General features: G+C 57.2%; 1 protein-coding gene across 7 annotated transcripts in view; it reads left to right on the top strand.

Moving 5' to 3' along the window:
• Window positions 1-15,852, top strand: part of IQSEC1 (IQ motif and Sec7 domain ArfGEF 1) — a 383,194-nt gene that overhangs the window by 354,993 nt on the left and 12,349 nt on the right. For all 7 annotated transcript variants that reach the window (XM_054504553.2, XM_064591477.1, XM_064591475.1 and 4 more), the window contains 7 exons: window positions 976-1,137; window positions 3,893-4,015; window positions 5,355-5,521; window positions 10,151-10,290; window positions 10,752-10,781; window positions 12,378-12,503; window positions 13,728-13,827. In XM_054504553.2, the coding sequence (XP_054360528.1) occupies window positions 976-1,137; window positions 3,893-4,015; window positions 5,355-5,521; window positions 10,151-10,290; window positions 10,752-10,781; window positions 12,378-12,503; window positions 13,728-13,827 (848 nt within the window). The remainder of the gene's footprint in view (window positions 1-975; window positions 1,138-3,892; window positions 4,016-5,354; window positions 5,522-10,150; window positions 10,291-10,751; window positions 10,782-12,377; window positions 12,504-13,727; window positions 13,828-15,852) is intronic.

Genomic DNA, 15,852 nt, shown 5'->3' with positions numbered 1-15,852 from the left:
ACACTGATCTCTACCTGCCAGGGCAAGCGGTGGGGCACAGCTCCCCTCACCCCCTACACGGGTGCTGGGTACACCGCAAGGGTTCCAGGGCTCCTCAGGCCCGTCTGAGGCTCTGGGGTTGTCCGAGGACACCTGCTTTCCAAGGGTCATACATGCGGCCCCCTCACACCACCCTGTGAGGTCAGCCAAGCCTGTACCATGCCACAGACCAGCAAGAGGACAGAGGCCCAAAGGGAGGAAAGGGCCAGCCTGGACCCCTGCCGAGCCCCTGAGGGGGCCTCCCTCCACCACAGTCTGGCCGGGCCCCATGGCTCCCAGCGCCGGTGGACTCACTCAGCCCTGCAGGGCCAGCCCAGCCCTTCCCAGAAACCCCTTTGCCCAGGAAGGGTCAACGCTGCACCTTCACTTCCTCTCCTATAAATTGGGGCTAGTCATGAGAACCTTCCACGGCGCTTTACTACACGCGTCGTTCTAGGCACCTGACTGTTAACTCAGGCAGTCCTTACAACAAAGGTAGTAGAGGTTGCTGGCAAGGTCACGCGGCCGTCAGGCTCCTCAACAGCCCAGGTAACAAGAGTGCTGGCCCCCAGGAGGAGTGTGAGAAGTTAGTGGGCGTAGGGTGCCTAGACAGCGGTGCTCAGAGTAAGGGCTCAGCACGTGTTAGAAACGGTGATCAGTGGGCGGAGGGCAGGCCAGTTTGTGTTGGGCAAGGGGTTCCAGTCTGCCTGGCAGTGAAACACAGGACAGTGACTTCTACACTGAGGGGCGTTTGGGGCAGTGCAGAACACGAGGGGGGTGGGGACAGTCCCTGCTCCAGCTGATGGCCCAGTCCCAGCCTATGCCTAGTGCAGGGTCTGGGCAGTTCTGGGTCCCTCCGGCGGACCGGGACAGGGCACCTGGAGTACCCAGGGAGGAGGGCAAGCCAGGAGGGGTTGGGGCAGCCAGGGCTGAGCCTGTCTCTCGTCCCGCCCCTAGGAAGCCTGAGAAGGGCGTCCAGTACCTCATCGAGCGTGGCTTTGTGCCTGACACGCCAGTGGGGGTAGCCCACTTCCTGCTGCAGCGCAAGGGCCTCAGCAGGCAGATGATCGGCGAGTTCCTGGGCAACCGGCAGAAACAGTTCAACCGAGACGTGCTCGAGTGAGTTCTGGGGCTGGGGGGGGTGGGGGTGTGGACCTGCACGCACGCGGTGTCAGGCTCACCCTGCTCGCTGGAACACACACCGAATCCTCCCCTTAGCTCTTTCTTGCTCCTGGACACGCACAGACACCCCACATGGTTTTGCACATCACACCCTGCCAGGCATACATGCGTGCCTCCACCCCCGGGCGCTAGAGCTCACACGCTGACCCTGCGGGGCCCCCCTGCACGCACCCTTGGCCCCTCCATCCCTCTCCAGCAGGGCCAAGCCACTACAGCACTGGGGGGTTGGAGGTCTGAGCTCAGTCCCCCAGCCTGACTGCCAACTGTCCTGACACACCCTCGGGGGCGGGGGGAGCCCAGAGAGACCCCAGTGCCTCCGTTCCCTGCATCTCTCCTGCCTCTCCTGCCTGGGAGATCTGGGGGTGAGAGTCCAACCATGGCTGGCAGCCATGGCCCTCCCAGCTACTTGCAACTCTGCGGAAAACCCTGTTTCCAGCTCCCTGGGAACTGCTGAGAGTTTTGAGAAGCACTGTCCAGCTTGTACCCCAAGTTTGCCCATTCCTCCTTGAGACTGCCCTAAGTGGAAAGGCCCCCTGCCCTGGGACCCTTGGGTTTACAGAGCAGTTACTGTGTACGGGCCCTGTGTCGTCCTCAAACATGCAAGGGTGGGTGTCGGGTCTCGCTAAGCCCCTCTCACAGAGGAGGAGCCGAAGCCGTGGGACAGGATGGAATAGGGCGGCTCAGGCCCCAGGGGAGCATCTCCAGTGAGGATATTTCTGACCAGGCAGCTACACACCGAGATGTAGGCCAGGAGCAGAAATCAAAGCGGGGTAAAGAGCGAACCACTAGTAACAAGGACAGTACCTTGCATCCGTCCAGCCCTGCCTCATCGGACGGAAGAACAAAGGCAAGGGGGTGGGCAGCGGGCCTTCTGGGGCCAGGCATGTCCGCCATAAGGAGGAGCCTGGCCACATGCGTGCCCGCCATGTCTGCACTGCCCTGGGAGGAGGTGGGCAGTTGCCCCGGCCTCTTTTTTTTTTTTTTTTTTTAAGATTTTATTTATTTATTTGAGAGAGAGAATGAGATAGAGCATGAGAGGGAGGAGGGTCAGAGGGAGAAGCAGACTCCCCGCTGAGCAGGGAGCCCGATGCGGGACTCGATCCCGAGACTCCAGGATCATGACCTGAGCCGAAGGCAGTCGCTTAACCAACTGAGCCACCCAGGCGCCCTGCCCCGGCCTCTTATACAGGTGAGGAAACCCGGGCCCAGGGAAGGGCTGGCCCGGGTCCCCCATACCCCCACACATGCAGACTCACATGCACACGTCTGTACCCATTCAGTCACACGTACACCCAGCACATGCGCAGACACACGGGTCACAGTGAGCCACGGCGTTCAGCGGCAGCTGAAGCTAACAGCCGGCCGAATGGCATCTGTGCCCTTCCTCGGCCCGATGTGCCCACCTGGGCTGCATTCTCCCTGCTTGCGTTTCTGTTCCGGCCCTCAGCGGGAAAAGCCTGCTGCATTGTTCATATGGTTAGCGCCCCTCTCCGCCTTTTAAACCAGCGTCAGGAAGCAGCTCAGGGGAAAGCAGATGAGGTCCTTAGTGAATTGGGCCTAAGACGGTCTTGGGCCAGCCCCCCACCCCCTGCAGCCATTCCTGTGCTCCCCCCAGGCTTCCCCCCGCCCCCCCCCAAGCTAGCCGCTGGTCCGTAGGAAATCCGTGCATTGTTCTCCCCCATCAGAAAATAGCAGCAGCCTCAGGAAGTAGCGATCCTCACCCCACCCCCACCCCCGACCCTCCACACCAGGCATCCAGCTCAGATGCTAGTCAGCAAATTACCCTGTGTGGCCCCTGCCCTCCCCCAGCTGCTCTGCAGCAGCCTCCGAGGATGGGGGCGCCACAGTTAATGCCCAAGCCCAGAGCAAGGTCCCTGGCAGTGAGGATTAGGCCCCGCTATGGCCGAGGCCTCTGCAGCGCCACCAGGGGTGGCCATGGCTTTGTTACAAATAGATACACTGGAAACCACAGCCTGCTGAGTGGGTCCCTGGGGCAGACCCCACCTTCTCCGTTCAGGGGTCTGGCTCAGAGGACAAGGCATGGTGTGCCGGAGGGCGAGGGCAGGGCTAGGATGAGGGGAGCCAGACAAAACCCGCTCAGCCATTTCTGCAAGCCCCGCTCCCCTTGGCAGATTGGCAGATGAGGATGGCACAGGGCCTCCAAGGTGCCCCTTGAAAGACACCCAGGCCCCTCCATGTGGGGAGATGGGCCCAGTGCACAGTCACTGCCCGACCTTAGTGGACAGCCCCGACCTCCTGGGGAAGATGGGCGGGCTGTGCCGGCATCCCTCGCAGACAGCCCGAGAAGACTCCTGCCGTCACGTGCTGTTCTGTGCCCTGGGTCATGTGCACGCTGAGGGCCTGTATCAGGAACAGCCATAGGCCATAGGCTCTGGCCCCTCTGTAGAAAGCTACGCACAGAGATATGGACACCAACATTTTCCTATAGTCTCAGGGGGTCTGTAGACTCCCCCAGAAGCACAGGGGTCTTTGGGCTGTGATCTGAAGTGTTTAGTGATTGGAGGAAGCCAGGCGGAGGGCCCTTTTGGACAAGAGGCGGCCGGGTCCCCTGGCTCTGGGCAGCTCACGGCCTGCCCTGCATGGGCTTCCTTTGTGCTCTGCCCCCAACAGGAAGGCCAGCAGGGACTGTGCGGGCAGCAGACCCTCATGGGGCCTTGGTCTCTCGTTTCAGCTGTGTGGTGGATGAGATGGATTTCTCCGCCATGGAATTAGATGAAGCCCTCAGGAAGTTCCAGGCACACATCCGGGTCCAAGGGGAGGCTCAGAAGGTGGAGCGGCTCATCGAGGCATTCAGGTTGGGGTCAGGGCAGGGCATGGGTGGGTGTCGGGAAGAGGAAAGTTCCTGACTCTGAGGCCCATGGCTCAGGGCCGGAATCCCCCTCTCCAGCCCTGTCCCCAGGGCAGGGTCAGGTGGCCCTCAACTTGCCTGGGGAATGAGGCAGTAAGTAGCCCCTTCTGTGTGCCAGGTGCTGTGCTGGTTATCTCTAGAACCAGACTTTTGGACAGTCTGTGTTCCTCCGGGTCCTCATGAGCATCACTCTTCATGAGTCCGTGTCGTCATTGTCTGCCCATTCACAAAGGGCAGCCCATCTCACACAGTAACTCAGAGCACAAGCTGCAGAACCAGATGGCCTAGCTCTAACACCCATTCTATCACTTACTATGTGACTTTGCATGGGTAACTTAACCTCTCTGTGCCTCACGTCCTTGCCTATAGCGTGGTGATCACAAAAGCACCTACCTGGTGGAAGGACTAAACCACTTTGGGCGTGTGGGCACACTTAGCCCAGTGCCTGGCACAACAGAGAGCCCACAATCAAGGTCAGCTACCCACCCCACAGTCATTCTTCCCAGGACTGTGTGCACAGTGGCTGGGTAAGATCCTCCATGCCCACGCTAGGTGTGGGAGACACGAGTCAGCCACTGACCCAGCCCTCAGGGCTCATCACCAGTGGTGGGACCAAGGTTGGGAATGAGGACACAACAGGAGGACAACTCTGGGGCCCTGGGAGGGGGTTGTTCAGGTACTTCCTTCCAGGAGGGCTTCCTGGAGGTGGCGGCACTAATGGAGAAGACAGGAGTGAAGCCCATGTCGTCTGAGCTCCAATGACTCCTGCCTTAGTCATGGTGCCCCATGGTTCCTCTTCTCCAGTTTGCCCCCCTCACCCACCCCCTACCTGAGCCAGGCTCCTTTCATCTCAGGGTCCCAGGTAGCATGTCCAACAACCGCCATCACATCCCTGTTCCAGGCAGGGGAACAGAGTGGACTCTGCCCTTTAAGGTACATCCTTAAAGATGCCCACATCCCATCTGCTCATACCCCACTGGCCCGAAGTTGGTCACCTTCTGGGCTGCATCCAATTCCGAGGAAGCAGCAGCCTCAGGAAGTAGCGATCCTCACCCCACCCCCTATCGCCAGCTAGAGGACAGATGGCTGAGTTGTAACTAGCGTAAGGAGGAGCAGGTGTTACCCCCATTGACCAGATGTGCAAACCGAGGCTCCGAGGGCAGTGGCCAGCCTCAGCTGTTTAGTGCCGGGGCCCGAGCAGTGGCAGCCGTCCTGAGGGAGGGGCAGACCTGTGTCCTGCCCTGACTGAAGAGGTCCTAACCCTGCTCCCTCTCCTGGCCCCCAGCCAGCGGTACTGCATCTGCAACCCCGGGGTGGTGCGGCAGTTCCGGAACCCAGACACCATTTTCATCCTGGCATTCGCCATCATCCTGCTCAACACAGACATGTACAGCCCCAACGTCAAACCTGAGCGGAAGATGAAGCTGGAGGACTTCGTCAAGAACCTGCGAGGTGAGCCGGCCTGGGCCCGGGGCTCTGGCGTACAGCCGTCCCTCAGAGCACGTGCCCAGCCAGGCCACAGGCAGAGCCGGGGGGGGCTGGGCTCCCGCACACCCCGTCCTTCCACAAACACGGCACAAATGACCCTGAGGAGTGCTGACAGCCATGACAGTCAGCGACACGTGCGATGGGAGCACAGACTGGGTCTCGTGGTGCCACGAACCTCACTTGTGGAGGAAGGACGCACAGGGGTTTGACAGGTGGAGGTGGAGAGGGGGCGCCAGGCCTAAGAAAGTTCAGCCCAGCATGGGAGGGCCCGCTAGGGCCAGATCGGGGGATGTGAAGGAGCAGTCTGGAGCCCGGGTGCTGGGTACCCTGGGCAGGCGGGGCTGGCCCACCCCGTCCCCGTCACTGCTTGCCTCCCTCTCCTACGCTCCATGTTCCTTGTGAAACCGACTTGCCTCTGTGTGTGTGTGTGTGTGTGTGTTTTAGAGGAACTTTCCATCATTGCTATAAACAGGAAGCCCGTATCATTTGGCACACTTAAGCAGTCACTATAAAAATGAATTCAGTGGACGAAAGCACCAGAGCTGCTTCTGGCTGGGCCCCAAGGCTGAGGTGCTAAGGTGGGCAGGGGGAAAGGAGGCCTTCCTGGTGTCATTGTGGAGGAAAGGCATTGAAAAGGGGACAGCTGTCTCCCAGGTGGCACTGTGTTAGCTGGATAGCATGTCCTCGTGTACCTGGAGTCTCTGGAAGGAAGAGGAGGGACTATGTCCCTCTCCTGGGGAAACTCCAGCTGCAGCGGGCTGAGGTCCCCTTAGAAAGGGTGTCAGGTGTTCGGTACGTATACATATATGTGTGTGTAGATATATGCACGCACACACATACATTTTTTTTAGAGAGGGAGAGGGAGGTAGGGGCGGAGGGAGAGAGAGAATCTTAGCCAGGCTCTGTGTCCAGCATGGAACCCAACATGGGGCTCAATCTCATGACCCTGAGATCATGACCTGAGCCAAAATCAAGAGTCAGACACTTAACCGACTGAGCCACCCAGGCACCCCTGAGGGTGTCATGTTTTTAAAAAAGGAAAAAGCTGGTTTAAATCAGGTCCCAAGTTTGTGAGCTTGTTGAGCCATTTAAATGTACTCCTCTTGTCCTTTTTTCCTACAAAGCCCCTGCTCTGTCATCCCCTCTCCTAGGACAGGAGGACCCTCCTGGGATTTGAACTGTCCTAGCACGCCCCCTGGTGGTGGGCACCCCTGCAACAAGCCGGCTAATGGGATGCCCACCCAGAGCTGGCCGGGCTGCCCCCTGTTCCCAGCTGGGGAGTCAGGGCTTGGTTCAGACCACCCAGATGATGGCCATTCCCTGCACTGAGCACTCAAGGTGTGTGGCCCTCTGCTAGGTCTAAGGGGTGCTGTGGGCCCCAGGGAATTCAGGTCTCAGCTAGAGCTTCTAGGAAGCTAAGGAGTCTAGGAACTTCCTTAATCGCAAGTCAGCACCAGAGCACAAGAGCGCAGCCAGCAGATGCTTTGATGTACACGCAGGGATGTGTGCTCCTCTATCAACCCTAGACCTCGCTCCTCACAGGGCTGAGCCTGATTCTGGTCTTCACAGAATCCTGTGTGGCCCCAGGGTGCAGAAAGCAGGCTGTACACGACATGCTGCTGGCGACCCCGGGGGAGTTTAAGGGTCTTTGTGATTTGACTGTGATTTTTTTTTTCTGCCTGGAAACCTCACCCACGTAATTGGGACACCCCGCCCCCCATCACCATCCAGTATGGGGAACCACAGGGGGAGCCAGAAATGATTAGCTAAGAGGAAAGAAAGCCAGGGGAAGGATGGGGTTGCTGGGTCAGATACTGCCAGGCAGCCACCCTCATGTCAGTGGTCCTGTGGTTTGTACCACCCTTGCATGTGACCATTCCAGCAGTCTGGGGCAGGGGGGTTGGGCATTATCATCCCACTTCTCAGTGGAGCAAGCTGCTGGTTCTCTCTTCTAACCCTGGGCCGTTCCCACCAAATCCCATCTTTTCCAGCCAGGAACTCGGGAGTGTTCTGTTCCATCTTCCTTGTGTTCCAGAAGGGTAACCGAGGCAGAGAGGGAGGGGATTCGCCCAGGATCACACAGTAGGTGCATGACAGTGGCGGGAAGGCCTCTAGTCTCCCCAAGCCCACCTGGTGCTCTGCACTGGGTGGACATCCAGCTTGTTCTTTATAGAGGAAACCTTCCCCCCCACCCAACCTACACTGGACACATTTTCTCTGGAATTGCTCACCCCAGTTCACCCAGTAGGTCCAGCAGCAGGACCACCTCTGGGGGGTTGGAAGATGGGTGGGGGAGGAATAGCTCACCAGCATGGAAGCCGGATGAGCAATGCTTTTATTTTATTGATATTTGTTCTTAAATTCTCTAGATTGATTTTTTTGAATGGGTATTATCCTCACATAGTTAAAAAAAAAAAAAAAAAAAAAAACAGAAAGTAATATAGCCTAGCAATCACGTTCCTTGCTATTTACCCAAAGGAGTTGAGAACATATGTCCACACAAAATCCTGCACACGGATATTTATAGCAGCTTTATTCATTGTTGCCAAAACTTGAAGAAACCAAGATGTCCTTCAGTAGGTGAACGAATACATAAACTGGCACCTCCAGACAAGGGACTATTATTCAGCACTAAAAAGAAATGAGCTATCGAGCCATGAGAAGACCTGGGGGAGCCTTAAATGCATATTACTGAGTGAAAGAAACCAGTTCTGAAAAGGCCACAGCTATATGACATTCCAGAAAAGGCAAAACTATAGAGACATAAAAGATCCGTGGGTGCTGGGGGTTGGAGGGAGGGAAGCACGAGTAGGTGCAGCCCAGGGGAGTTTCAGGGCAGTGACGTTCTCCCGTCTGACTCCACGATGGTGGGTATGCGCCATTAAACATTTATTATCGAATGCACACCAAGAGTGAATCCCAGTGTAAACTGTGGACTTTGAGTGAATGATGTGTCAGTGTAGTTTCACTGATTGTAATAAATATACCACTCTGATGGGGGAGGTTGGTAGTGGGATGCGGGGGAGGCAGGTGTTATGGGGAAATCGCTGTGCTTTCCCCTCAATTTTGCTGTGGACTTAACTGCTCTAAAAATCAGTTCTAGGGGCGCCTGGGTGGCTCAGTTGGTTAAGTGTCTGCCTTTGGCTCAGGTCATGATCCTAGGGTCCTGGGATCAAGCCCCGCATCGGGCTCCCTGCTCTGCAGGAAGCCTGCTTCTCCTTCTGCCTGCCACTCCCCCTGCTTGGGCTCGCTCTCTCTCTGACAAATAAATAAAATCTTGTAAAAAACACATAAAATACAAAAAACAGTTCTAAAAAAATAGTCTGTTTAAAAAAAAAAAAGTAGGAAAGGTCTGTGGCGGGGCCCCTCCCACCCCTCCGTGTGCCCAGGTCATTCAGTCCCTGGTATACCGACCAGAGCACCTCTGCTCGCGCAAGTACTAACGTGTGTGACTGGTTTTACCCTCGTCTGTTTGGCACCTTGCTTTTCTCATTTAACAAATCTAAGAGAATGTTTCCATGTCAGTTCCCTATGGCCTTGCTCATTTTCCTGGCACATGTGTGGTATTTCATTGCCCTCCTGTGCAGTGATGTATTAATCAGTCTCCTATCAATGGGTAAATGGGTGAATTCCAGTCTTCTGCTATTTGGAAACCATGCTGCAATGAGTCACCTTTTTGCGTATCCTGTCCCGTGGGATAAATTCCCCCCAAACGCAATCAGTGGCCCAGAGGGGGTTTGAGTTTATAATTGTGACGGGCAAGTGGCCCAGCTCAGGGACGGACCCACGCCCCGGTCCCACCAGCAATGTGTGAGAGGCCCCTTCCCAGAGCCTCGCCAACAGCACCAGTTACCAAACCCCTGGATTTTCGCCAGCCTGCGGTCTGAGGTGTGGGTTTGCGTTTCTCTCCTGAGTGGGGCTGAGTTTTCCTCACAGCAGTTTTTCAGGGTTTAGCAGAAAGGGTACGTGCCTGTTGTCAGAGCAGCCCGGGTTCAAAGCCGGGCCCCCAGCTTCTGCGCACGTGACGTGAATGACAGCTAGCAGCAGGTGCACGGAATTCTCACTTTCTGGGAAACACCAGGGCTGCTCTGGCTTCCCCACAAGATCTCCGGGAAGCCACCAGTGGTGCTCTTGGTGGTCCACTTCAAATAGGACCCTCTGTCTGTGAGTCCCCCTGTGAGCCCCCTGCCTTCCGAAGGCCAAGCTGCTCTCAAAGTCCATGGCGGGACCCTCCCTGCCTGCCATGACACTACCCAGCACATCCTGGCCCCAGCTCAGAGATTCAGTCACATGGCTAGTCAGGGGTGAAGCAAGAACTTGGGCGCAGCCCTGTTAGCAAGCTGATATGCATAAAGCCCTCGGAGCGTGGCTGTGCTGGCCTGGTCCTGGTGGAAGGATTCTGAGACACTTTGTAATGGACTGAAGATGTTCAGTGGCTGTGGGTTCTGCTGAGGACTGGGGAAAGGGATCACCATTCTGACTGGGTTTAGAAACCGGTAAATGAGGGGTGAGCCTGGGGCCCGAAGCTGAGTGCTGCCACCGCCACCCAGGCCCTGGCCCTCCCTGACACCTGGCTGCCGTTCTCCTGCCCAGGTGTGGACGATGGTGAGGACATTCCCCGGGAGATGCTGATCGGGATCTATGAGCGCATTCGCAAGCGGGAGCTGAAGACCAATGAGGACCACGTGTCCCAGGTGCAGAAGGTGGAGAAGCTCATCGTGGGGAAGAAGCCGGTATGTGGTGACCCAGCGTCCCTGGCTCCCTCACTCCCGCCCACCCCCACTCCATGTGACCCCGGGCCCACCTCACTGGCTTCAGCTTCGGACAGCGGCCTTGATGCCATTTGGAACCCAGCCCCTTAGGGGCAGGGTGGCGGAATTACTTCAGGTGTAGGGCGGCCCCTGCTATTTGGGAATAACAACCATTGGCTCTGGGTTCTATTTAAAGAGAGCCTGCGGCTCTTAAGAAACCAACAGCCAGAGTTGTGCAGTGGTCTTTTGGTGGCCCGGGAATGCCTTCATTGCTCCCTCAGAGTTCTGGCTGCGAGAACTGTGTGTGGCATGTCTGGACAGAGGACATGGGAGCCACAGGAGGGGTGCTTACCTACTTGGATGTCGTCCTATCAGCTCTCTCCAGGCCCAGGTGCATTTTTTGGATCATTAATACCTTTGTTTGTTTCATGTTTCCCGCATAGATTGGATCCTTGCATCACGGGCTTGGCTGTGTGAGTATCCTTCTGCTTTTACATTCTGGCTGATATCCCGCCCTGGGGGTGGCCCCCGTGTCCTTTGTTCACATCACTGCCTCCCCTAGCTCCCAGGTCTACAATTCTGACTGCTTGAATTAATTTCTGGAGCGCTAAGAAATTTGATTTTCATAATTATCCCAGCCTCGAATCTCCGCAGGCCCAGAGACTGTGGCCGCAGGGGGCGGGTTGTGCCATCAGGCCAGAGCAGATAGTCTCCTTCCCTCTCATCCGAGCCCGGTTGAGCACTGAGGCCAAGGCTTGTCCCCAGACCCGGAGGCACTGTGCCTGAAACAGACGCTCCTTCCCACCCCACCCACGCTCTGCCCCCTGACATCCACTGCCACGGCCTGGAGCAGGTTTGCCTGCTCACCCCAGGAGCACCTGGACACACAGCTAACCTGGCAGTCACGTGGCACATGCCTTCTGTGTCTGCCTCTCCTCGCCAGGCAGCCCCGTGCTGCGAGAGTTAGCGTCACAAACCTGTCCACTCCCCCCTCTTCCCAGCTTCCCCCAGAGGGAGACCGCTGGATGCTGCCATGACCATGACCTGCCCTCACCTGCCTCTCCGGCCCCACCTCTCACCATCCTCTCCCCTTGGTACTTTTGCTCCAAACAGGGCCGTTCCCTGAGCGCGCCCAGCCTGGGCCATGCACTCTCTCCCCATCTGAGGACTGGGGAAAGGGATTGCTATCCTGACTGGGTTTGGAAACTGGTAAATGAGGGGTGTGCTGAGCTTGGGCATCCCTGCACCAGGGGCCCTGTTGCACAGTGGACCCTCCCTGCCTGCCATGAGGCACGTCCTGGCCCTTTACTAACTTGCTGTCTCTTGTGTGAGCCTGGGTGCTCTCAGAGCCATGACTGGGCCTCCCAGGTGGCTTGTCACCACAGCCCTTAGACACCGTACAAGTTGCACCTGGCCTTGAGAGCAGCTTGGGCTTCGGCAGGCAGGGGGCTCACGTGAACCCATGCTAGGCATGTTCAGAGTGGAGGCCCAGGCCAGGCCCCACAGAGTGGTGGCAGCTGGCTCAGGACTTGGGACAGGGTTTTTCGGGCATCAGAACCGTTGGGATTCTCTAGGAGGGGCCCGGAATCTGCTCCCGGTTCTACACCTTCCCTGTTGTGTGGCTGAGGCAAGTTGCTCAACCTCTCTGTGCCTCAGTTTCCTCATCTAGAGTAGACACTCTCTGAAGAAACCTTGACAGAGACTACCGGGCTTATGTCTGTGACGGGCACTTTATGGGGACTCAGGGATCATGAATTTCTCACTGTTGGGGGGGGTTGGCTACCATGTGAATGTGATGCTCTAAGAAGTCTGGGACCTGCCTGAAGGAAAGGAAAGGAAAGGAGGTGTCATGAGAAGCAGGGGAGCTTTCCACGGCCCTTCAGGAGAGCTCCTGAGGAAGAGCAGGGGAGAACTGCTAGGAGTCCAAACATGTCTGCTCTGCTGTGCACGGTTGGTGGGAGAGGGCGTTCTCGAATGCCAGGCCCACAGGCTGGGTTCCGAGTGTGCTGCCTGGGCTCCAGCCGAGGGGCAGGGGGCTGACTGACAGCAGTGCTTCCCTCCCCACACAGGTGCTCTCTCTGCCCCACCGGAGGCTGGTCTGCTACTGCCGGCTTTTTGAGGTTCCAGACCCAAATAAGCCCCAGAAACTTGGACTGCACCAGCGAGAAATCTTCCTGTTTAACGACCTCCTGGTGGTATGTGGTTCCCCACAGCATGCCGTGGCTGGGAGAGCAGCTCAGGGCAGCCTCGACCTGCGCCTCTGGTCTCTGTGTGGCCATGTCTGCCGGTGCTCCGGAAAGGCACCCGTGGGGGTGGGGTGCAGGTGACAGGGCTGGACTTAGCCCCACGGTCTTTGGGTTAGCAGAGGCAGAGTCTGACTCCCAGCACTGCCAGTGAGCACAGGGCTTCACTGGCTTCTGGAAAAGCCCAGAGGGGTATCTGGGCCTTCAGCCCCAACTGCTCCCGGAGGCTCCCACTGTGTCAGCAGGACTCCTCTTCGGACTGTCTCTCAGCTGTGTGGGTTCCCTTCTGTCCAAGAAGGGAATGTCAGCCTTGGCAGCTGCAGGCCTCACCTGCCCCCTTTCCTTGCATCCCCGGCCAGTGGGATTCTCTTCGTAAGAGCCCGAGCCAAGGTCTCACTGCATCCCAGGCCCGTGCCCAAGCCACTCCTGGGGGCCAGGCAGGTGCGGTGCTTTCTCATTGGCTAAGCCTGGGTCACTGCCCACCCCCAGGACTATTGAACTGAGGGTGAAAGAGAAGGAGTTCCCCAAAGGGAAACTGAGGAGCTCCTGCCCGGAAAAAAGGTGGCATGGGTGCTAGCCCTTGGGGATAAAGATGCCCCTGCAGACAGTAGGGCGAACCTGTCCTTTGGGTCTCTGTCTCTCTCCCGCATGCCACAGGTTTTTTGCTAGAGGCCCTTGTCCCTGATCCCTACCTGCTTGAGAGTCAGCTGTTCCTCTCTGATTACTGAGCCTGGAATCTGGACCTGTGGGTTTCCAGTCCTTTGTTAAGAGTCCCTGACCTCAAGCAAGTTACTTCAAACTTCTGAGCCTCCATTTTTCTCCTCCAAAATTAATCTTTCAGGCAGTTACAGTGCTCAGGTGGGGTCCTGGGCTTAAGTGCCCGGCCCGGCGCCTTCAGGGTCCTGTGCCATGCCACCATGCCCATCACCTCTCTGCTAGCTTGAGGGGTGTCACTGCCAGCTGGGAAGACACCTGGGACTTGTAGGAACAGAGCCAGCATCCATGTCCAAAGATATGCATGGGCACACAGCCCTCTCTCCTGCCCCAGAGGCCTCCCTGACCTCTGAATTGCTGAAAGCATTCTGACATTAGACCCACTTAGAATCCTGAGCTCCCAGAGCTGCATCTGGGCAGTGAACATGACGGGACTCAGCCTCTGTCTCCGGCTACCCCCAGGTTACCAAGATCTTCCAAAAAAAGAAGAACTCCGTGACCTACAGCTTCCGACAGTCCTTCTCCCTGTACGGCATGCAGGTCCTGCTCTTCGAGAACCAGTGTAAGTCTGTACTGGGGGCCTGCTGCGGCCTGGCCACGAGCGTGTGCACTGGGGCGCTCATCCACACATGGCCGTGCGCCATGTGGCAGGAGACGGCGTCGGAGCTCTTGCCCTGTAGTCAGGAAGCGCTGCACTCCCCAGCAATCTCCCCTTCCGCCCGGTTCCCGAGGACAGACCCCCAGGGTGACGCTCCCTCGCATGCTCTTACTCCCACGTCACCAGCCTGGGTTCACGTGCTGCTCTCACTCGCAGTGGCTGTGTGGCCCAGCTGTGTAACCTCTCCAGGCTCCAGTCCCTCTGTCTATGAAGTGCCTACCTCATAGACTCAGCTCAGTCCTTGCACATGAAGTACTTAGGACAGCTCCTGAAACAGGATTTGTTCTTAGCTGCTACTGAAAAGTCTCCTCTGGGTATGAGTGGGCCGTGGGGCCTAGGGATTTTGGGGGAGAGCTCATACCCCCACTGACTTCTTCTGTTGACCTGGTCCTTCTCCAACACCCAAGCCCTTCCCTTTTCCTCTCTGCCTCTTTGTCCTGTCCTTGTTGGGGGTCCCTGAGCTGCAGGCTGAGCCAGGCCTCCTGAGATGGGGGTAGGGGTTTGGTCCCGCTGCCTTGCCCATTCTGAACCGACCCAAGGGGAGGCCTGCGCCCATGGAGTGTCATGGTGTCTCCAGCACGGAAGCCCTCGTCCTCTCGGACAGGTCACCAAGCCACCATCTGATCAGCTGTCCATCTGCAGGTTGAGAAAGTACCAGGGACCTGTGGCTGGGCCATCCCAAACCCTGGTGCCTGAGGGCTTGGATTTGGGGCTCTTGACCCCTTCTCTGTCCCAGATGGAACTGGCACCTGCTGTGTCCCCAACCCTGCCATCTCTCCACCTCCTGCTCTGTCTACCACATCCCAGGCCAGGAAGCCTGCCTTGCCTCAGTTTCTACCAGGTGGCCCCAGGGAGGATGGCGCCATCCCACATCATCCTGAGCAGCAGGCCCCCTCTTGGAAGGAGTGGCAGCGGTTGTGATGCTCACAGCAGTGGGCCCCACCAGACTGAATCCTCAGGCAGAAGCTGCGCCATCATCACTTTTAGATTCCCAGGGTTTAGCCCTCAGTCCTGGACACAAGGCACTGGCAGGAGCCCCAGAGCTGACACTGACATTTCTATGGGACATTCCTTCATACCACGGATCTTAGAGTGGTGGCCTTCGATCAGTCCCAGCTCAGTTATATTATAGTCCATTTATAGATTTATTTTTTAATTCATTGAGCTGATACTTAAATCTTCATATTAAACTTTTAGTTATTTTTGACTTCTCTTAAAAACTGGGATTTGGCATTGCTAGGCCCGCATTCCCATGTGGTGGTCTTGGGCTGCACGCCCCTCTCCCTACTCGCTCTGTTGCTCTTAGGTCTCATGTGGTTTGCTTCCTATATTTAGGGAACATGTTTGGGCCTCTAGGTATTTGAGTACCCAGCCTTGACCGCGAGGTCTGAGCAAAAGTGGGATCGGTGTTTGAGCCAAGAACCTGCAAACACCCACTGAGGGGAGAGGTGCTGCCAGAGGACCAAAGCCACAGAGACCCCATGAGCTCCGAGGTGGCACCAGACAGGTCTGAGCAGAAGGCATGGCCCTCAGCGTAGAGTGCCTTGGGCATGGGGTACCCAGGATGCATCCAAGGAAACTGAGGGTCTAGAGGCCATTTGGTAGAGAACAGAGCTCAGCGTACCCTCAGAATTGTCTGAGGTGACCAGATAAAACTCCCCACCCAGCACAGGACGCTACCTCTGACTCCTCCTGGACTCCACCCCTAGCCACTCTCTCAAACTTCAGGCAGTGACCAAGGACCTTGAATTGAAGGGTCCAGTCTCCATGACCTTCAGGCTGAGGAAGAATGGGGGCCGTGGCCTCTGCCTAGATCAGCCCTATCTGCCCCCGACTTATAGACGGAACAACACGGACCCAGGTCGGGAGATGGGGATTTCCTGGCAGTCCCTGTGGTCTGCGCTGTGGATGCCTTTCCTTCCCAGCTGG

The sequence above is a fragment of the Mirounga angustirostris genome, unplaced genomic scaffold (genome assembly GCF_029215605.1).
Source record: "Mirounga angustirostris isolate CCGP_5_RB_7025 unplaced genomic scaffold, mMirAng1.0.hap1 SCAF_1, whole genome shotgun sequence".
Lineage (NCBI taxonomy): Eukaryota > Metazoa > Chordata > Mammalia > Carnivora > Phocidae > Mirounga > Mirounga angustirostris.
This window is presented reverse-complemented; position numbering and strand designations above follow the sequence as displayed.